The 21768-nt window shown below is 46.3% G+C and overlaps 1 protein-coding gene across 3 annotated transcripts in view; it reads right to left on the bottom strand.

Moving 5' to 3' along the window:
• TARBP1 (tRNA guanosine 2 -O-methyltransferase TARBP1) overlaps nucleotides 1-21768 on the bottom strand; it is a 54988-nt gene that overhangs the window by 8663 nt on the left and 24557 nt on the right. For 2 of the 3 annotated variants that reach the window (XM_087828998.1, XM_087828997.1), the window contains exons 13-23: nucleotides 20039-20136; nucleotides 18424-18585; nucleotides 15732-15913; nucleotides 15063-15324; nucleotides 14773-14961; nucleotides 13255-13445; nucleotides 13001-13072; nucleotides 11551-11671; nucleotides 10603-10713; nucleotides 9057-9206; nucleotides 6341-7032 (exon numbers count right to left, since the gene is read on the bottom strand). In XM_087828998.1, coding sequence (XP_087685124.1) covers nucleotides 6799-7032; nucleotides 9057-9206; nucleotides 10603-10713; nucleotides 11551-11671; nucleotides 13001-13072; nucleotides 13255-13445; nucleotides 14773-14961; nucleotides 15063-15324; nucleotides 15732-15913; nucleotides 18424-18585; nucleotides 20039-20136 — 1772 coding nt within the window. In that variant the 3' untranslated portion in view covers nucleotides 6341-6798. Of the gene's footprint in view, nucleotides 1-1251; nucleotides 1449-6340; nucleotides 7033-9056; nucleotides 9207-10602; nucleotides 10714-11550; nucleotides 11672-13000; nucleotides 13073-13254; nucleotides 13446-14772; nucleotides 14962-15062; nucleotides 15325-15731; nucleotides 15914-18423; nucleotides 18586-20038; nucleotides 20137-21768 lie in introns of those variants that run through there. The other variant, XM_087828999.1, reaches the window with a different exon arrangement.

Below are 21768 nucleotides of genomic sequence, written 5' to 3'. Positions count from 1 at the left end.
AAAGGAAGGAGACACTGGTGGTCACTTGAAAAAGATCGAGAATTCTAGCTGCTTTAAATGAAACCAAATGAGCTGCATTCTCACCCTCACGATTGCTTTGCGAATGTACTTGAAAACCAAAACGATGTAACATGCTAAGGAAACTTTTCCTTTAGTTACAATACCATCATCTCCAAGTGTATTGGCAATTCACAGAGATCAGTCAAACCTTTATGCTAGAATCTCAAAAATTCGGCTAACACAGCTGGACTGTCAGTATCATGTCGTCTATGAAAAAAATAACCCAGTGGGAGGAGGAATTCCTTTGAAGGAAAAGGATTCTGGGGAGAGAAATGCGTATTTCAGAATGTCAGTATCAAGCTTCCTTTTATTTTTCTGTTCAGAGAAATAAGTGTGCTAAAATCCCATCTTTGAAAATTAAACAGCCCTGGCCGTGCTGGCTCAGTGGTTAGAGCATGGGCCCACGGTGTGAAGGGGCCCAGATTCAATTCTGGCCAAGGACACGCACCAATTGATGTGTCTCTCACATCGACATTTCAGCCCCCCACACTCTCTCTGAAAAGCAATGGAAAAATATCCTTATTAAAAAAACATTAAACTTATAAAGTAACAGTCTATGGCAATGAAGACTTCATATATATGCATCTAAACTGTCATGCCCTGTTTTCCCTAAGGTTTGAGTGTTTTATAATTTAAAACACATGATCATAAATGTGATTCAAGTGAAAGAGCATTTACACATTTAACATTAAATTTGTAAATGAATATGTAACATTGGAAAAAAAAGAAAACACCTCTACCTGCTCACTGGTTTCCATAAATCAGTAAGTGCCTTTGAGTGTAAAGAAAGACCTTTTGTGGACTCAAGCTGCCTGGGTCTCTGCAATGTGTAAGGCTCTGCATTTCCTGGACGGTGATGATCAGTAATATTAATGCAGTAAAACAACAACAACTTGGAGGTGAGGAACTAGGTCCAACACCAGCAGACACCTGTGTGGGGTGACTTTCCCCGAGGGGGCTTTATAAGGTACAGGGCCATGCAGGACGCTCCATCCACAGCAGCGTTTTAGAAGGTCAAGCGGAGCTGCCAACAATCTGAACTGTAACTAAACTGCACGTCACGCGGTGGGCGGCGCCCGCTCTGCCTCACCGGCTCTGTGCTCTGCGTGAGGTCAGGGGAGCCGAGACGGGCACCATCTGCAAGCCGCCCTGTGCCACTGGAAGAACTGCCTGCCGGTTACCGTTCCTTACCCCGATCCATGCGCGCTTTCCACCTGATTAAGACTGGATTCGATCACAGATGTCAACGCGTCCAGTTCTGCCACCTGCATCGTCTTACACATGCCCCAGATTTTCTTAAGAGCCACAAGTGCATACAGGCGGACACTGAAGTTGTGACTGAAGCCCCACCGCAGCACGATGACCAGGGCCTGCTTCAGGACGAGTTTCTGAAAAGACAGGAGGAGAGTCCTTCATATGGGCCACCTGACCCCCGATTCAATGACCGAGGACAAGGTAAACCTGACATCACTGTGAAATCAAAGCATCCTCCCACTGCTTTGTGTTCACTCACAATGCTGCAGCACCCCCACACTCCAGCCCCTGCACTCACTCCTAATGCTGCAGCGCCCCCATACTCCAGCCCCTGCACTCACTCCTAATGCTGCAGCACCCCCATACTCCAGCCCCTGCACTCACTCCTAATGCTGCAGCGCCCCCATACTCCAGCCCCTGCACTCACAATGCTGCAGCGCCCCCATACTCCAGCCCCTGCACTCACAATGCTGCAGCGCCCCCATATTCCAGCCCCTGCACTCACAATGCTGCAGCACCCCCATACTCCAGCCCCTGCACTCACAATGCTGCAGCACCTCCCCTGCTCGGTCCACCTGTAGGGTCTCTGCTTAGTGTCCGGACTTGAACTCTGCTGCTCCTCCCTGCTCCCTCCATCGTCTCCCAAGAGGACATCCGCTTCCTCCCCTGGCCGCCCTCACTGCTCTCCTCCCTCCTAACCCTCGGAAGCTCTTCCACACATGCTCTCAGGCCCTTCACCATCACTCCCACGGTCCCACACCACTAGAGCGGGTGCACTGCCCCCGTCCTGGGTGTGACTTCCAGGTGGTTCCTTCCCCATCACCATGTGAAAATCATAACCCACCTTTCTCTGCCAAAGCCACACCCAGACCTTGTCACAAAACCTGTAAAATCTTAAATCGGGCACTCCGACCTCTGACCCCGCACATCTGCCTCTACTCCCCTCCTGGCCCACCTCTTCCCTCAGCATCACTGCAGTGAATTCACACCGTCACAACGCTTGCTGCCACACCCTGGGGGTTAGGGCAGGTCCTCATCTGACGGCCTTCCCGGCCTGTCTCCCTAAGGAGGTTTCCAAGGACTGTGCTCCCGGCCCTGTGGTGATCCTCCCTCCCCTCCTCTGTCCTCAAAGTGCCGGGGTCCCTGGCTCCTGCCCTTGGCACCCCACTTTAAGTGAGGACCCTCAACACCCAACACCCAGCTCCACACCTGCACCCTCAACACCCAAGACCCAGCTCCACACCCTCAACACCCAAGACCCAGCTCCACACCCACAACACCCAAGACCCAGCTCCACACCTGCACCCTCAACACCCAAGACCCAGCTCCACACCCACAACGCCCAACACCCAGCTCCACTCCTGCACCCTCAACACCCAACTCCACACCTGCACCCTCAACACCCAACACCCAGCTCCACACCCACAACACCCAACACCCAGCTCCACTCCTGCACCCTCAACACCCAACATCCAACTCCACACCTGTACCCTCAACACCCAACGCCCAGCTCCACACCCACAACACCCAACACCCAGCTCCACACCCACACCCTCAACACCCAACCCCAGTTCCACATCCGCACCCTCAACACCCAATACCCAGCTCCACAGCCCCGCCCACAACACCCAACACCCAGTTCCAATGCCCCGCCCACAACACCCAACGCCCAGCTCCACACCTGTACCCATAACACCCCAATCCAGTGTCACTCACGTTCCAGTGAAAACTCTGCGGCACCTCGTAGGGCCCTTAGATAAAGTGCTAACTCCTCAGACACAGCACTTGCTCTAGGTCACACACCATGAGATGCAAAAAGGAGAGTTTTAAAAATATTAACTCACTTGACCAAGTTTACACACCACATAGGAAGTGAACCTAAGATCTGAACCCTGGTCTGCCTGGCTCTAGGGCTCATTCTCTCGAGTACTGGAGCCTCCCTGGTGGCTCACAAGGCCCCTCCCTGGAACTGGACCTGCTCACTTTGCCTCCAGTCAAATGCGTGTCCCCCACATCCTTGACCTTGCCGCGCACCCTTTCACCTGCCGCTGACTCTTCACTGTCTCTAGGTCTCTGCTACACTGGGCACGCACCACCTTTGGTCTGCATGCCCCTCTACACAGAGCTGTCTTGCCCACCCGTTTCTCCATAGTCTAGTATCATGCTTTGTAACAGGAAGCACTAAAAATATTCTGATCCCAAACCTGGCAGGTATAAAGAAGGGCCAACGATGGTGTGGCCACTGTGAAAAGTGTGGAGGGTCCTCAAAACACTAAAACTAGAGCTGCCATACACCAGCAACTCCACTTCTGGGTATTTATCCAAAGAAAACAAAAACACTAATCTGAAAAACTACACGCACCCGTGTTCACTGCAGTGTTCTCTGCAACAGTCAAGACATGGAAGCAGCCTTGTGCCCCTGACAGACGAGTGGGTAAAGAGGTGCGTATACAACGGAATACGACCCAGCCATAAAGAGGGAACGAGACTCTGCCACAGCAACAGCGTGGATGGCCCCAGAGGGTCGTGTGCTCAGTGAAACAGGTCAAGACAAATACCGTATGATTCCCTTATATGTGGATCTAAAACAAAACAAAACAGAAAGGAAAACAGACAGAGAAGCAGGGAGGAGGGGTGGGGATGCACGGGAAGGTGAAGAGGAAGAGAGCTGACGATGGTGCGGTAACTGCCCGGGACAGACGGCTAGACGGTGCGGGGAGTGCAGTGGGCGATACACAAATGTCAAAGCACTGCACCGCGCACCTGAAACTAGCACAAACAGGAGGGACGCAGACTCCGAGGAAAGAAACTGCCTTTCACAGAGGACGCGGCACCTCCGTTACTCACAAAGGTAGGCAGCGTTCCATCCACATCACGCGCAGGGCACTGCAGGCAGACCGGGGCGGGGTACGGCCCCTTCAGGTTTCTCACCACCCCTTACAGCCTCCATGCCCAGCCTGTGCTTTATCCAGCCTTCCTGTCTTACTAGTGTCCTTTTCCTGCCCTGCACTTCAGCCAGGACATGTCCCATCTAGTTGCCGTGTCCCCAACCTTCCTCTGTGACAGCTTCTCAGACTGTCCTTGTCTGTGAGGACCTTGTAGGGTCTGAGGCACTGTGGTCAGGGATCTGTAGACGGCCCCCTTACTGGGTTTGGGGATGTTTTCCTCATGATTCCACTGGGGCCATGGTGCTCTGGGAGGGAGACCACAGAGGTCGTTTTCATCAGTCACGGCACATTGAGGGGACACACCGCCAACCTGACATCATCGTTGCAGGTTCCCCACTGTGAAGCCCCCCCTCCTCTCCAGAAGGACGTCCTTGAGGGTGAGAGCCTACATAGATTACGTGGAGTCTGTCATCTCTGATTTATTAGTTACTTATTCAATCACTTATTTTTATCAGTATGGACTCAGATACCTTATCCTCTGGCTGTAATCCAGCATTACTTTACTTATGTCGTTGCTCAGGCTGCTTCAGGCACTGGGAGCCCTTTCAGTTGACTCCTGCCCCGTGTGTGTGTGTGTGTGTCTATATGTGTGTGTGCATGTGTCTGTGTTTGTGTGTCTGTATCTTTGTGTATGTCTGTTTGTATGTGTGCATATGTCCGTATGTGTGTGTCTGTGTGTGTGTCTGTGTCTTTGTCTGTACATGTCTGTTTGTACGTATGTGTCTGTATGTGTGTGCATGTCTGTGTATTGCTGTGTGTCTGTATGTCTCTGTGTGTATAGTTTCCTGACTTCCTGGCACTACAAGACGCTGTAGGTTTATCTTGTATATTTTCTGCTCCAGTTCTAGAATCTGCCATTTCTCCAAGGAGCCCTGGTTCCTTCCATTAGAGAATGGTATTAGAAACCAAGATCTGGATGCTGGGTATATATTAATAGTAAGTGAAAAATCCACGGCAATCCTCAGTGGGGATACGCTCCTGTGACTCCCACGCCAAACCCATTGGTTCCGCCTGTGCTGCTCTGCCTGGCCAGGGGACACAGCACCTTTCAGGACGGCAGCTGAGTCTGCGTCGAACAGCAGCAACACCCTCTGTGTCTGCTGAACTGAGTGCAGTTAAGAAAGGGTCCCTCCTTTCTTTGAATTTCCACGGAGCATTTAGAACTCTGACTTGTGCCATTTGACAACAGTCTGCACCTTATCTGACTACTCAGCACAGATCCCACAGACAGGTTAAGTAACACAGGAGCACACTCTGAGGAAAAGGGCAAGTCTCAAATGACTGTTCCCAAGAAGTCTTCAAATAAGAACACATTTATCAAGCACCCATGGTCTTTACAAATTAGAAATGGAGAGACTAACAAAGTAAACATCACTTAGGTGAGGTTCCCAATTTAGATTTTTCCCAGAAGATGTTGAACTTGAGATTATTCTACTCCATTAATCAGCATTCCTTTTTTAGATGTTTTCAAAATTAAAAATAAATCTAAAATATCTAGTAGCAAGTACAGAAAGGGCTTAATGGAAAATTACCTTATTGTTTATACCAGATCTAAGGGAACATCTCCTAAGATGGGTTCATTTTCAGAATCTGTCTAAACTGATCCCGAACTCGTGCTCTCTCCATCTCTCTGTCTCTATCTCTGTCTCTGGGCCGCCCCCCCCCCCCAACACACACCCCACCTGCCGCCCGCTGCCGGCAACAGTGCAGTGTATCTATTACCTCTCTCAACAGACTGTAAGCACATTTCTCTCTGCACGCATTTAAAACATGACAACAGCCCTCAGTGTCACCGGCTGGAGAGCCGCCTTGAGCTTACCAGAGCCTGTCACTGGCACACTGCCACCTGGCTGGCAGACACTGTAAGACGCCCTCAATTTTAGGATTATCATGATTTTCGAGGTTAACAGGTGGTGGGGAGAAGAGTCTGTTTAGGATTGATGAAATACGTTAACTAAATCTGTTACCACTGTTTGAAGGCAAGAACGCTTTAAGAAATTCTAGGAAGCCTTTTCCCCCTGTATTTTTATTTCATTTTCAACACTACACAATACTTATTTCATATACTTAGTTTCTCCTAAAGTTCACAACTATCAGTATCTTCTCCACGGATTCAACGATACAGAATCTAGCTCTAAATCTGGCAGGTTTTCCTAAATTCTTCAGTTGCCACAGTGATTAACCAGAATTAGCTAAGATCTCTACTTGTCTAGTAATCCACTAAAGAAACTGCTCTGAACCTGGGAGAGAACTGGCCTCCACACTCCAATGATGAGTCATTACCTCAGCCTTCAGTTACCTAGCAGCTTTCAATACCTGACCCTAAGTTTCTCTGCATGAGCATTTGTTAAATAACAGCGTCTGTCAAGGACAGTTAAGTGCAATGAGGGAGTCCTGCTTAAACAATCATATTGAAATACTTTCAAAAAATTAACAATCATATCATCAAAACTTGCCCATCAGTGGGTGTGGAGATAGAGAATATACCTCAGTGCATGTGTGTGCAAGTTGCAGCACCTCACTGTGCACTCATGTCTCAGTACGTGCATCTCAAGGGCAGTGGAAGGGAAGGGGGAAACTGCAAAAAACATATGGAATATGCTACATTTACAAAAATTAGTGCCAATATATAAAATTCTATTTTAATAGTTGAGTTTAAACTCTTCTTACAAATTACACTTACCTTTTCTGGAATATTTTGAGTAATGATGTTCAAATGTGACAAAACTGCTAAAAATGTACAAATGCTTGTTTTAAGGTTTTCTTCACCCTGAAAAAAAGTCAGATAAACAAAAGTCATTCAAGGTTTCCTGTGGCCGCGCTGACACTGCAGGGCCCAGGAGGGAGCAGCAGAGGCCTGGGGGGGATATGAGATCAAAAGACACCAACCCCAAATTCTGAATTGAGAACTTGTAACCTAGGAAGGTGAGCCCACCGAGGCCGCACCTCCACCCAAGTGGCAGAGGCTGGGGCCTGGCTGGGACAGCGCCTCACGTCCGGGGGCTGGAGCACTGTCCCCGGTGAACCAGCCCCTGGCGCACCCGGAGCTGTGGTCCCAGAGGCCACCCCCACCCCACCCCACTCCTGCCTATTCTTCCAGCCCGATTCTGCAGCTGGTCGCATGGTGGGCATCCTGCAAGCTGCCCACTCCCTCCTCCCTGCTTGTCCTCAGTCGCTTTTTGACTCAATCGGCCGAAGTTGTTTTAGTTGCTAACAATGAAAAACCCAGACTGATGTCCACAGGAGAGGACCCGAAGAGAACTTACAAAGTCTGAAAGCTCTTTATGGAAAGTGAGAGACTGAGCTGAGCAGCAGAGAGAACAGCTGAATTACTGGGGACAGAGAGTTAGGAGGCTTAGGAGTCCACAGAGCCAGCCTGATCCACGGGAGAGCAGGCAGAACGTAATTAGTAAGCAACAGGTCTGAGAGGCAACTCCAGAAAAATTGCCGGGATATTTTTCTTCATTACATGGACACGAAGAGGAGGAGAGAAGGGTCAGGAGGGGAACCCCGGGGGGTGAAAAGGAATGCGTTTCCGCATTAGTAAAAGGTAAAGACCACCGTCTTTCACGGTGGAGGACGCTGCTGCTATTGGTCTGGAGAATGAAAGTCAGCAGGAAGGGAGCCAGTTTAGGGAGAGATGCCACCAGTTCAGTTGTACCTGGGGTGAAGCTGACAACATGGGGAGGGGCTGGAGACGCAGTGAGCCAGCAGGGACGGGGTTACAGCCAGGGCATGAAGACAGGAGCACAGCGCTAAACAATGATTCTTAAGGCAAAACCAGGAAAGCAAGCAAACACAGGATAGGACCAGAGACGATGGGCATCCCAGGATGGGCATCCCACGGCAGGGACAGCCAGCTGCGGGGAAGGCAGCCAGCAGCGTGAACAGCTGCTGGGACGTGAGACAGGCAAAGGGAAGGAGAGAGGTGATCTGCGTCTGCACAGGAAACCCTCAGCGTGTGCGTCCTGAGCATGCGTGCCCCACAGTGGTTTCAGTAGAGCAAGAGAGGATGGCAAAGATCATTCATTCTCAAAGTTTAAGAATAAAGAAGACACCGGTAAAGGAAATACAAACACCATTCCGTCTCCTAAACAGGAGAAGACACAGAAAGGAGGCCCTTGGAGGAAAGTGTCTCTGTTTTCGTACAATGTAGGAGGGTCACAAAGGGAAGCGTGAACTTGGGACAACAGAGCTGGTGTTTAGAAACAATCTGTTATTTGTCAGGACACCTGCATTGTAAACTCTATCACCAATCTTAGTATCAACTCCTTAAAAATGTTTTCAAGATCCAGGAAATGTTGGGGGGCGGAGGTGGGGTGGGATGAGGGCACAGATGAAATACGAATGAAATGAACTGAAGTCTGTTTTTGGTCAGGTGAGAGGGCTTCCTTTCCAGGCCCTCTACCTGGGTTATGCCTGAAATTCCCCTACTGAAAACTTCTTTAAACGTAAGGGCTGCACATACACTTCCTCGCTCCTGTTTCTAAGATCAAACAAAGACACTGCTTGTAAGTGACAGTGTGAAGGCACCTACTTCCCCTACTTCTTAGGAACAAAAGCCTCTTCCTGTTGGAACTGAAGAGCTCTTAGATGAAAATGCTGGCATGCTCACGAAGCCAGGGCTCTGTCTCTCAAATTAACTCAGATCTTGCAAAACACAACTCAGGATGTCACTACCTGGGCCAGGGCAACTGAGGGTCAAAAAACAACAAACTAAAGCGAAACAAGCCGCCCAGTACAGCCCACATCTTTTCTTAATTTTAAAAAATATGAAAAATCTCTTTTACTTACGTAAGAAAAACAATCCCAGAACTTCGGAAGAAACTGAGGAAATTTATGGAGAATCAGTATAATAATCCATTCTATGTAATACTTTACGGACGCCTGGTTATTGGTGAAACCAGCCTGGAAAATCTTGTCAATGATTCTGTTCAAGAAATTCTGAGAAAAATAAAATTCACAAGTTATATTGTGTTATGGTTGTTGTTTTAAATTTATTTTCACTGATATATAAACAACATATAACGTGTAAATTTAAGGGATAAAAACGGTGATTCGATCCATTTACATATCACAATACAATTACCACGGTGGCATTGGCTAAGGCCTCCATCATGTCACATACTTAAAATTTCTTTTCTATGGTGCGGACAATTAAGATCTAGTCCCTTAGCAACTTTGAAAATAGTTAGTACTTTTAATTTTAAAAATTCTCACTGGTAAAAAAAAACCAGCTTAAAGTTTTATTGTAAGTAACTACTGAATCCACCACTCTGCAAACAATGACCCTAAAAACTGCTGACTGAAATATGACAATTGGGTACTTTTCCTGAGTACTGCACATTTTACTTCAACATCAATTCTGTGAGAAAGGTTTTAATTCTCTGTATTTTTACAGGGAAAAGAAAAGATTCAGAAAAGTTAAATAACTGTCTCAAAGCCACACATCAGTAGGTGGCAGAATTCAGATTCGGATCAAGATGTGCCAGGATGCCCTGGGCTAAAGCCAGGGAACAAGGGTACCAAAGTCGGCAGGAGGCACACGAAGCCGGGAAGGAGCGGGCTGGGCCTCCTGCGTCTCCTTGGACTGACTGCCAGCCTCCTGCCCGCACGGCTTCCGCCGTTTTTCTGGCCAGACCCTGACTCCAAAAGCACCCTCCTCCCTCACCCATCCTCCCCTCAGAGCTGCACTTCTGTCTGCGTAACTGGACATCTCTAAGCAGCAGGTAAAAGGCATCATCTCCTTATATAAGCACCTAAAAATATTTCTTATAGACAACTTATTTATTTCAAAGCAGGAGGATTTCTCTTAAAAGAATTTCTTATGGGTAGAGGAGCAGCAGAAAAGCTCGTCTCCAGCCCCCACAACAGATTATGAAGTGGAGCGAGACTCTGGCAGACAGTTTGGAGTTGCACCTGCACTGGCCAGGTTACCTGCTTCCCAGAGGACGCCTTTCGTGGTTTCGGGCGTACAGACAACCCAGAGCAGTCACTACAAAACAGCTTAGCTGTCGAAGATTAGGAGTTATTCAGATCTTCTAATCAAATGGCCTATGAAACTTTAAACACTTAAAGTAGTACATTAAAATATTGAAAGAAAAAAGTATTCAGTGGGGCCGTGTAAACAACTTCTGACTTATTTCTCCAGTACCAAATTGCCTTAGTGTTCTTTCTGTTACAAAAAAAGTTCTGAGTAACTTCAATTTTAAGAACTGAAGTATACCTTTTAAGCAGATTACTTTCTCAGTTTTAAAACAGCCCATAATGGTTTCTATTAAATAGCTTATTCATATGGAAACATTATACTTTAAAGGTATAAATATAATAAACATTATACCTGATCGAATCTGGGGAAAAGTACAAGCAGAACCTGCCATATTCGGTTTTTCACTCTGTGCTGTTGAGAATTCACATAGTAACGGGTTCTAGACACTGACACCAGTTCATCCTGGGGGTGGGGGGAGGGAATCAATATTAAATTACTTACATGAAGATAGGAGCACCCCAGGATGCCATCTCCAGACAGCGCGCACCCCAGCCTCTACTCTAGCGACACCGATGTACAGTACACACGAACCGCACTGCCTGGCGGGAGACCCTGCCACTCCCACTCTGCTCCCCTCAGAAAACCAGTGAAACGCTGTTTCCTCTGACTCATCTCCTGAGTCAACAGGGCAAAGGAGGAAACTTTTGCATAAAAATACCTCCTCGGTTTTATATAATAAAGCTGATGAATGTGTGATAAACTCTGCATTTCAATGCAGGTGGGTTGTAGCGTCACCAGTTACTTCCCAGCGCCCAAATCAGACGTCAGGAAAGCACATCGAGTTCTCCGTCCCCTTCGGCTTCAAGTGTACTTGACTTTACTCGGGTCCATCTCTCCCAGCTTCACTAACCCCCCTTCAACAGTGTGACATTCACTTATAAATAACTTTGCAGACTCAAAAAAGTATATACTTCACTTTCTTACTCTATTTCTTACATAAAGCAATGTATGGATACATCACTCTAAGTGTAACTGGTTTTGACTGGTACTGGAAACTACAGAGTGAAGTTTAGATAGTACAGGTAAAACATTATTGTTCTCAAAAGCCAACTTGAGTTGGACAATTACTAACCAAGATGTAACTAAAAATACGGAACATAAATCTCACGTTTTTCTTGATAAAAATATTTAGAAATACATATTTTTGCCAACATAAAGAGCAAATATTGGATTTTGATTGTTAACTAAACAAAAACAAAGATACTTTAAAGTAAAAAAAAACAAAAACAACATATTTACTTTATCTAACAGCTTGATTGCAAGATCTTCCACAAACGACCTATGAGACGTATCTGAGCCATCTAATAAGCACAGGAACTTGACAGCACAAACTCTGACATAATGGTCCTCTCTTCTGGTACTAAAATAATATGAAATGACAGACTATGTTAGCACATTTTCAAAACAGAAACAAACCTCAAATATTAGCTTCAAAATATCCTAACAAATATCAAAACCTTCCAAAATTTTCTAAAATTAAGCAGGTCCACAATTAATGACAATGCTTTTAAATTCAGGTGGAAACAGAAGAAAGCAAATGAACATGTTAAAAGGAGAGGCTTTGCAGAAAGTCCGAACAAGCACAATTCCACCCTGACTTCTGGAAAACGACACTACACACGTATCTTATCTGTGGACAAAACAGATCAGAGCTCAGGAAGCTCCTCCTGAGTGACAACCATGGACAGCTCCATCCCCTCAGGGGCAAGACTCTACCTCAGGGGCCTCAATGTCTCCTCCCTACTACAAAGGCCTGTTCTCAGCATGGGGGCAAACTCGGGGATCACCCAGCGCTCCCAGCATCCCAGCACGTTCAGTATCCAAATGGGGAAAGATAAAGTAAGTGAAACTGTTAATAAATATTTCCACAGTTCATTATAACTGTTACAACGTAAATAAGTGTCATTTTAATTTAACAACAAAACATCTAACAGAAATCAAAGTTATCTGAAACCATTAACTAAAAACTTTTACTTTTGTTGCTACACTAAACTGGTCAAGAAAAAAAAGATCAATTAAAACAATTAACAATGAAAAATGTGTATTTTTAATGAAGAGAAGAAGATAAAACAGCTATGGCCTTTGGAATAAACACTGTGGTAACTGTACACAACATCACTTGTTGTCCCAAACTCTAGAATCAAAGAGTAATACACCAACCACCATCTTCTTTAAAACACCTACACACAGACCTTTGAAAATTATGTTAAAAAAATAAAACTTTAAAAAAACTATTTGACAAGCTCCAAAAACATTAATTCGGAGATAAGAATAGTATTATCCCAGAAATCAAAACTTTAGGGCCTGTTCCAAAAGTGATTTTATTTTTGTGTGAGGATACTGACTTGTTGCATGGTGACTTTTAGCCAAAAAAAAAAAAAAGTGTGCTGGTGATCACCCCTCCAACCCAAACAAAGGAGACTGGGGTTTCGTGTCCCCCCCACTCACTGCCTTGTTTATGTTAGACTTTGCACCATACATTTTTACAGTTTATCAAATTTTAGTAAATAGTGACAGATTTGAAGAAAATATATTAGCAAGGGAATGTAATTTCTAACATACTTTTGAAGGCTCATTCAGTATCATAGCAGTAAACACTTATTAAATTTAACAAATACAGAATGTTTCTTATACTGTTAAATTATGAAAATTCCATTTATGAAAGACGTGAAAAATCCCTTGTACTTACTTTTCAATAACGACGTTTGCTGCACAGTCGTGTCCAAGGTTTTCTATAAAGGTCTGTACGTCCTGAATGAGTCTTTCCATAAAAAACATTTGACAAAGAAGAGGCTTTAGACAGAAAAAAAAAAATTAAGGCCCCAAATTTAACGTTAGCTAGTGCTTTATATCCTGTTAACTGAAAGCCTCAAAATAAAAGCAATTCTACCCACACAGGCACTTAGCATAGGTGAGGTCAGGTTGGAATAAAGACAGCTTTACCTCTGATCACGCCTGAACACAGTTCCAAACACACAAGCCTCAAGGACCAGCTCGCTGTAACTTCTAGCACTTGAGAGAGACACTTGGGACATATTTGAGACAGGAACTATCCAAGACTGGCAGCAGTAAGTTATCAGTATATTGAAGACTCCAGTTTTTATAGCAGACATTTCAATCATCTTGTGCATAATCTGGAATGGAAGATGATGGTCACTGTAACCTTTGACCAAGTTAGTTTTTTGCAAAAAAAAAAAATTAGTGTTGCTCGAAACTGTCATGTGAATGGCTTCAAATGACAGTTCCCACATCAGCATGAGTACAGTGTAAAAATTAAAAATTCTTTACCATTTGAATTTTGCAAGATGTTCAGTAATCATAGAATGTTAATTTTCATTTCTCAGTAACAAAATTTTACTGATGGTAACATTCACCTAGAACTGACCTAGAGACGCTGCTGTCTAAATAGAGTGAAAGGGAGAAAAACTACCTCCCCCGGCACAGTCTGGTTTTCTTTGCATTTTGCCAATGGCCTCCCCTCCTGAGTCAGCAAAGACCTCAGTCTCTCAGTGTGTGACGGGCCTCAGGAAAGGACTGAGAGTGGCAGAGGGGACAGTGGAGTCATGAAAGGTCCATTCTCCCCTTAAATAAAGGCACACGTAAGCTCCTAGGCTTGGTGTCGCTCCATCACATTGTGTCCCTACTATGTATCAGTGGTTACACACACAAATGCCTCCAGAAACCAGAAGACCCTATGATCAGGTTATATTCAGAGAAATATGTCTCATACAAGAAAAGCAATGGCACAAATACAGTGACAAATGGCACCGGACATTGGCCCTCAGTGTCCAGAAAGCATGGAGAATGGTGTGGGCTGGAGAAGAGGAACAGCAGGTGGACAGGGCAGCACCTACTCGGTGCGAGGGGACTGCTGTCGTGTAGGAAGGGCCAGTGTCACTGGATCATCCCACTTCCCAAGATCTTCGTGCAAACTTCCCAATTCTTCAAAGCTCGCAAATCAGCCAAAATTTTAAACATCGTATGAACCAAATAACACATGCTTGTGAGGCAAGTGTGGTTCACGGGCTACCATGTCACCTGTTCTGTGACATCTAAGATTTTCTTGTCCTTACTCATGACACTGAAGAAGGTTCATGTTGTTAACTGAGTGAACAACACATCTAATAAGCAGTTACGAATATAACTCTCCTTCCTCATGGGCTACGAGGTCACACAATTGGAAAAAAGCCCACTTTTTAAAATAAATATACTGGGGTAAACTTGGTTGATAAGATTATGTAGGTCTCAAGTACACCTTTTATCTAAAGCAGTCAAATTCATAGACACAGAAGGCAGAATGGTTACATGGGAGGGAGGAAAGGTGAGGTATTAATGGGTGTAGTGTTTCAGTTCTGCAGATCAGTCCCAACAATGCGAACATACTCACATTCCAATATACTAAGAATGGTTAAGAGGGTAAGTGCTAGGTTGTGCTTTTTACCCCAATTAAAAGAAAGTTACCTCTTTTATTTTGAAATATGCCTGGCCCTTGATTTTTGCAGCAATGGTAAGGACTTTGGTATCAAAAACAAACTGAACAAAAGCTTTTAAATTGGACCAGAATGTCAGCTGAGTGTTGCTTAAAGAAGATATGATTTTCCAACCCATGTCAAAAGCCTCTATGCAGACGGACTCGGAGGAGGCCAGGAGCTGGTAGGAAAGAAAGAGAAAGAAACATATAACTATCACTTAACTTCAGGAACTGGTATTGTCCTCGGTTATTCTTCGACTCACGGCTCACTGTGTCTTACCTTGGGAACGAGAAGTTTCATGCAGTGGAACACAGGCAGGACTCGGTCGGAGGGCAGAACGAGGAGCGCCGCTAGCGCAGCCTGCAGAGTCCTCGCAGGCATCTGAACGGCAGGCAGAACGGGTTCCGGGAGTTCGCCCCCGGAGGCTGGTATAAGGGTGTGATATTTTCTCAGCAGAAAGGAGAGGCAGACCCACTGATCATGAATATACTGCGCAGCTATTTTCCCCCATCCTTGGGAAGACGATGATTCTTCCAAAACACTGAAACGAAAAGTCAAGTCACTGCCCGTCCTTCCTTAAGTCGATCTCAGTGTCACCTGCATGTGTAGTACTATCCTTCCAAGGAGAAATTAAGCGATCATTATTCAATATGCCGTCTACCAAAACCAAGGAAGCCACACAGATCTCGATCTCTTCTAACTACCCCAGAAGTAGGTATTTCACTTTGTATGATGCACTGAAAACTAAATGGGGAAGCGTTCATGGCCCCGTAATGGAGATGAGTAATGCAGTAACCCTGGCTACCCTGAGTGGAGCCTCAACTCCCAGCTTCTGAACCCGTCTGCACTGCTGGGCAATCACCTCAATGACTGAAGCAAGAATGGATTTTCCAACACGAGCAGTAAAGACCCCTCTCATGCGCAACACACTCCAAGGGGTGAACGCACCTGCTCTGCTCCTCTGGGCACGGCTTCTGCAGCATCTGATTGAGCTGAAGGGAGGCGAGGAACCTCTCCGTGGGTCCAGCGTCCAGAGAGTCCAGCTGCAGCTCTGGCTTCTGGTCAATGGCCTCACACACCGCGGCCAAGGCAGCCATACTGACCACCCTCTGAACCTGCCTCCCAAGCGCCTGAGGAGGAAACACAGCACCTGTTAGCACCAGGAGCTGTCCTGGCCAGGCAGGACCCAAACTGCCTGATGGAGATCCGGTGCCCTCCTTCCTCTCTTCCTGCTCCTGAGCCTCAGAGGAAACAAAAGGAAACACAGTGCACACCACATGGTTTGACACTTCTCTACAGACCAGCTGTGAACAAACTCACGGCAGCAGTAAAACCCAGCAGATCTCTCCACCTGGCAGGTGGATCTTGGGAGTGGTTCACAACAGACCTTGTACCTGTGGTAGGCTAGAACTCTGTCTTTCCTCAATGACATTTGGATCCAACAGCCCTCTGGGTGAGTCTTATTTTAACTGTTGGGCTGAAGTATGTTTTTAAAAAAAGCTCCAGGGTCCTGGCCAGTGTGGCTCTGTTGGTTGGGCATCATCTCATGAACCAAAAAGTTGTCAGTTCGATTCCCAGTCAGGGCACATGCCCAGGTTGTGGGCTCAATCCCCAGTAGGGGGAGGGAGTATGCAGGAGGCAGCTGATCAATGTTTTGCTCTCACATAGATGTTTCTCCCCCCCTTTCTAAAAATTAATAAAAAAATATTTTTTTAAATAAAGGCTCCAGGAACATATGTAAGTAGCTCCTTCCATTAGCTGTACGCTGCCTTTGAAGGTAACACAGCACAACCATTGTCTAGGGTTGGACTCGGGACCCACGTGGCTGAGGTCTGACTCCGGACGTGCTGCATCTGAGTGTCCTCTCTGTAAGTGGGGCAGTTACAGAACCTACTTCCAGGGCTCCTGTGAAGCGTAAATACATGGGGTGTCTCATGTGAAGCACTGGGAGCTCCACATAGAGGAGCACAAAGGAGGAAACCAGGACGGCCTGGCATCCTTAGAGAAAATCAACCACCTTTAAGCAAGAGCCAGGTGCTCAGGCCAATGGCAGACACATAAAGCAGCTGCAATGAGACTGAAACAGGTCTCCCAGGTTCTGCCAACAGTGACATCCACCAGAAGGAACTTCTTCCTATTGATTCCATATCTTTCCGCAGCCCCAAAACATGTCACTATCGCCACAAGTAAGTTTTACATAGCAACACTGCCAGCATGTGAAATACTAGTGTTACTTCTGAGCCAATATGGTTGCTGTTAATCTTCGTGTAATTCAGTGAATGACTAAAGAAAGCAAGCCCACCTTTAAGAATTGACTGTGTGTAGTTCATGATTCTGGCCTTTCATATCTCTAATTATATCTCTAATCTGTACCAGACGGGATGCTTTATTTTAGGGCAGTTCCTGAAAACTTCCAACTAGGTGATTAAAGCAATCAAGTAGCTTCATTGTTTTAATCAGCAGCCAGACTAAGCTATGATTCAGGTCAACTTTATTAAACACCATGTGTTAAGTAAACATAGCTAACATTTACTGAGGACTATCTATGTCCCGGGCACTGTTCTAACATGTATGAGCTTAATTCTCACATCAACCCTATAACCCTCACTTTGCCATATGAGGCACAGAGAAGTTAAGTAATTTCCCCAAGGTCACACAGCTAGCAGGGATAAAGCCAGGATTCATCCCCAGGAAGTCTAAACTCCAAAGCCTGTGCTCGTATTGCATAATAAACACTATGCCTTATTATGTCATGTTTAGGAAATGCCTCCAGGTACTGAAATCCAGTGGAGAAGACAAACATACATAAATCACTCCAAAAACAAGTGGACGTAAATAAACACTACAGTGGAAGCATACAGAGCAATAGGAAATGAAGGAAAGGAGGAGACACTGACCCAAGAAGGCCTCTAAGAAAGTGTGGTCTGAGTTGGGCCATAAAGGCTACTGACAGGTGCACATTGGAGGGAGGACATTCTCAGCAGAAGGACCAGATGGAATGATGTGCCTGTGGCCTGTGAAACTGGACCTGGTGGTCCAGAGTGACACAGCACAGAAGAGGCAGAAAGCCAGGTCTGGAGCACGTGGGCATGAAGTGCCCCTTCCTGGTGCACGAGCAAAGGACTCAGTATAGCTCCCCTTCCTGGGCCGAAAGGATGTAAAGACTAAAGTCACCTCTGTTATGTACCTGGTATGATGGGAACCCCAATCCTCATCAAATACCATAAACAAAGGATATTATTTTGATTAATTTATTTTTTGTTAATCTTCACCTGAGGATATTTTTCCATTGCTTTTCCAGAGAGAGTGAAAGGGAGGGAGGGAGGGGAGAGAGAGAGGGAGAAACATCAATGTGAGAGAGACACATCGATCGGTTGCCTCCCGCATGTGCCCCCACCTGAGGCAGGGAGCGAGCCCCCAACCGAGGAACATGCCCTTCACTGGGAATTGAACCTACAACCCTTTGGGGCAGGCCGAAGCTCTAACCACTGAGCAACACCTGCCAGGGCAAGAATATTATTTTAAACATCAAGTTTCAGCAGATGCTTTTAATGATATCAAAATACTGTATTAATAATCAAATCTGTATTCCACGTAAGCCTTATCCAACAGAAGTACAAGCCCCGGATCACAGGGTTACCTGCCCACTGTCCGTGTCCTGAAGATGCTTAATGGATGCGTTTCTCAGAGGAGAAACCACTCTCCAGATGGGGTTGCCTCTCTTCCACCCCACCTTCACATGGAGATCTGTAAGCTCAGCGAAGACCTGCAGGTATAAGTGGCACCGATCCAGGTCTGAAACCTAAGACAGATAGTAAGACACTCAATAAGGGTCCAGAATTTTCACAAGACTACCAGTTGTTTAAAATCACTGAAATAACACACTGATGAGAGAAAAAGTCATTTCCCCCAGGAAGCCTTCCATACTGTCCCCATGCAGACAAGGACCTTCTCTGAGTGTCCAGTGACTCTGCCTTCCACACATCACCCCACTAACCACAAGTGATTGGCTCCTCCCACCAGGTTATGAGACCTGAGAAGGCAGAAACCAGGTTCTACCAATTCCTGAACCCAAAGCTAACCATGGCCAATAACAGCAGTTACAGCAATCACCCTTCCTCTGTCTCGGGCACATTACCACACCCCACTCTCACAAGGAAGGTGACCATCCACTTTCCTAAGATGACGACAAAGTTTCAGAGAAGCAACTCACCTGGCATCTCAGAGCCAGCAAGAGGATAGAATTAACCACAGGCAGTTCTGACTCTGGACTTAGGCAGAACTGGGCTCAGTCCAGCTCTACCACCCACCAGCTCTATGACCTATGGCACGCCACCTAAGCTCCTTAGGCCTCAGTTCCTTGTCCACACATTATGAAGGGTAATGTGTATCCATCACAGGGTTTTTTGGAAGAGTTGAGGAAAGTATGCTAAGTGGACTGGCCCTGAGTGGTTACGATTAGGCCTTAGTTATTACTACTATACTAACTACTATGCCGTAGGAGGCCCTCTGTGTCAAAGGAAGCCTCACTGAGCAACCACTGACTGTAATGCCGGCACTGTGCCAGGTTCAAGGGCAGTGCTGTGGGGGTTCCCAAGGTCTGAGCTCAGCAGCTCTTTGGAGGACAGTACATTCAGTGAGAGGGGAGCCCAGACAAGCTCCTGGAGGGATGACCGGGGTCAACAATTGCTGTGAACAGCAATTGGCTGAATGGGAGTGAAGGTCAGAAGACATCTGGGTGGAGACAGAGACAGGAGGGTCCCTGGCAAAACTGCAGATAGGGCCGCAGATGAAATCACCAAGACAGAAGAGACCATGAGAGAAGGGGCTGGGTCATGCTTTAAGCTCCTACTTTCAGGGTTACATCACAGAGGACAGACATTCTGAGGAAAAGTAGGAGTAATGGCCAGAGAGATGGGGAAAACCAGGATAGGACAATGTCACAGCAGCTAAGGGGACACTGTTTCGAGGGAGCGTGGTCAACAGTGTCCAGTGGGGCCAAGGAGTAAAGAAAAGCATGTCTGAAAGTATCCGCTGGCCCATGACAAAGGAGTCACTGAGCTTGAGAGCCGTTGCTCTGCATCCTGAGGGAGGTGGAGATGGTGAGCAGGGAGCCGGGTGTCTGCTGCAGTCAGGCTGCCGGGTGCGAGGGAACGTAAGGTGGCACTGTAATTTTCCTTTCAACTTAACACAGTGCTGCAGTCTGTAACCACTCCAATACTGAAGACTGAAGAGTCACCCTGATGGATACTCACACTGCTCAGCTCATTCATAGTCAGTCTCCTGAGGAGAAAGTCGGAGATGCTCTCTGAAGTGGACACAATAAAGCCCTGAAGGAAGGTCAACACCTCATCTGTGTGGGGAAAAGTGCACAACTAAACGACAGAAATACGTTGTTTGGTACAAAATACACCAAATAGTTTAGTAAAAGTACAACCATGTTAAACGCATGTGAGTCACTTACAAAAAATGGATTCTAACAATATAATAGCCATTAATACGGTGGGGAAATCTGTAATTAACCTGAGAAACCCTTCAGGAGTTCCAGCTCTAGATGAGCTGCTGCAGGAACACACTGCCCTCCCTTGGGAACGAGGCTACCCTCCCAGACAGAAGATCTGAAGCAGCTGTTAGAGACTTGGATGGTAAAGAGTAGCAGACAGACTAAGAAGGAAGAGGTCCTGGGCAGCAGGGAGCCGCCCTGGTTCCCCTGCAGGCTAGGACCAGATGCAGGGGTTGGCAGGGAATGAAAGGAGAGCCAGGGAAGCAGACTGTGAGGCCTTAGGACAGCCCAAGGGGGAGGCGTCGGGAAAGCGGCCCCAAAAAGTGGCTTCCGACACCAGGCTGCATGGATCCAATACTAACCAGCAACAAGACTTTCAGAATTGAACTCACAGAGACAGGGGCCCAGGTCCCCGCTGGCCCTGATGAGGCACTTGCGGCTCAGGGCAGACTCCACTGCTAAAGACCTGAAAACAGCTGCAGGGGAACCAGCACCCACAGAAGCTGGGTCAGAACTGAGGCCTCAACCCAACCAGGCTGACTGTGTGCCGGACAAAAATACCACCCCTCCCCATAGAACTGAAAGAAGATCCAGAGTCTCACTGCACAGTAGTCATGACACCTAGATACAACCCAGCACAACCGGGCACAGGAAGCATCAGGAAACACCGAGGAAAAGACCAGCTACAAGCAACAGCACAGAGGTGATGTCACGTTTAGACAGAATAATATGACGGAGACCCTGAAGCAGCTATTTATAAGGAGCAGTGTGGAGTCACCTCAGAAAACTAAAAATGGAACAGTCTTATGATACAGCAATTTCACTTCTGGGAATTTACCCGAAGAAACCCAAAACACTAATTTGAAAGAATATATGCACCCCTATGTTCATAGCAGCATTATTTACAACAGCTAAGATCTGAAAACAGCCCAAGTGCCCATCAGTAGGTGAGTGGGTAGAAAAGCCGTGGGACATTTACACAAGGAAATACTAAATATGCCGTGAAAAGGAAAACTTTACCCTTTGCGATAGTATGGATGGAGCTGGAGAGTATTACGCTAAGTGAAATAAGCCAGTCAGAGAAAGACAAGTACCTTATGATCTCACTCATACGTGGAATTTAATGAACAAACTGAACTACTAAGCAAAATAGAGACAGACTCGTAGATAGAGAGCAGGCAGACAGCTCTGGTGGTAGGGGTATGGGGGTGCAGAGAATGGGCAAAAAAAAGAGAGAACTGATGGACATGGGCAACAGGATGGTGATTGTGGAAAGGAGGGAGGCAGAGGTGGAAGAGGGCAGAGAGGGGACAAATGGTGATGGGAAAAATAAAATAAATGCTTCAACAGTCTATCAAGAACACTCATGAAAGAAATGGAGAAATAGAAAGTCTCAGCAAGGGAACAGAAGTTAAACACGAAAAGCAAACAGAAACTTTGTAGTTGAAAAGTACAATAACTGAAATTACCATTTTCACCCAA

Source organism: Miniopterus natalensis, chromosome 21, assembly GCF_054644295.1.
Source record: "Miniopterus natalensis isolate mMinNat1 chromosome 21, mMinNat1.hap1, whole genome shotgun sequence".
NCBI lineage: Eukaryota > Metazoa > Chordata > Mammalia > Chiroptera > Miniopteridae > Miniopterus > Miniopterus natalensis.
This window is presented reverse-complemented; position numbering and strand designations above follow the sequence as displayed.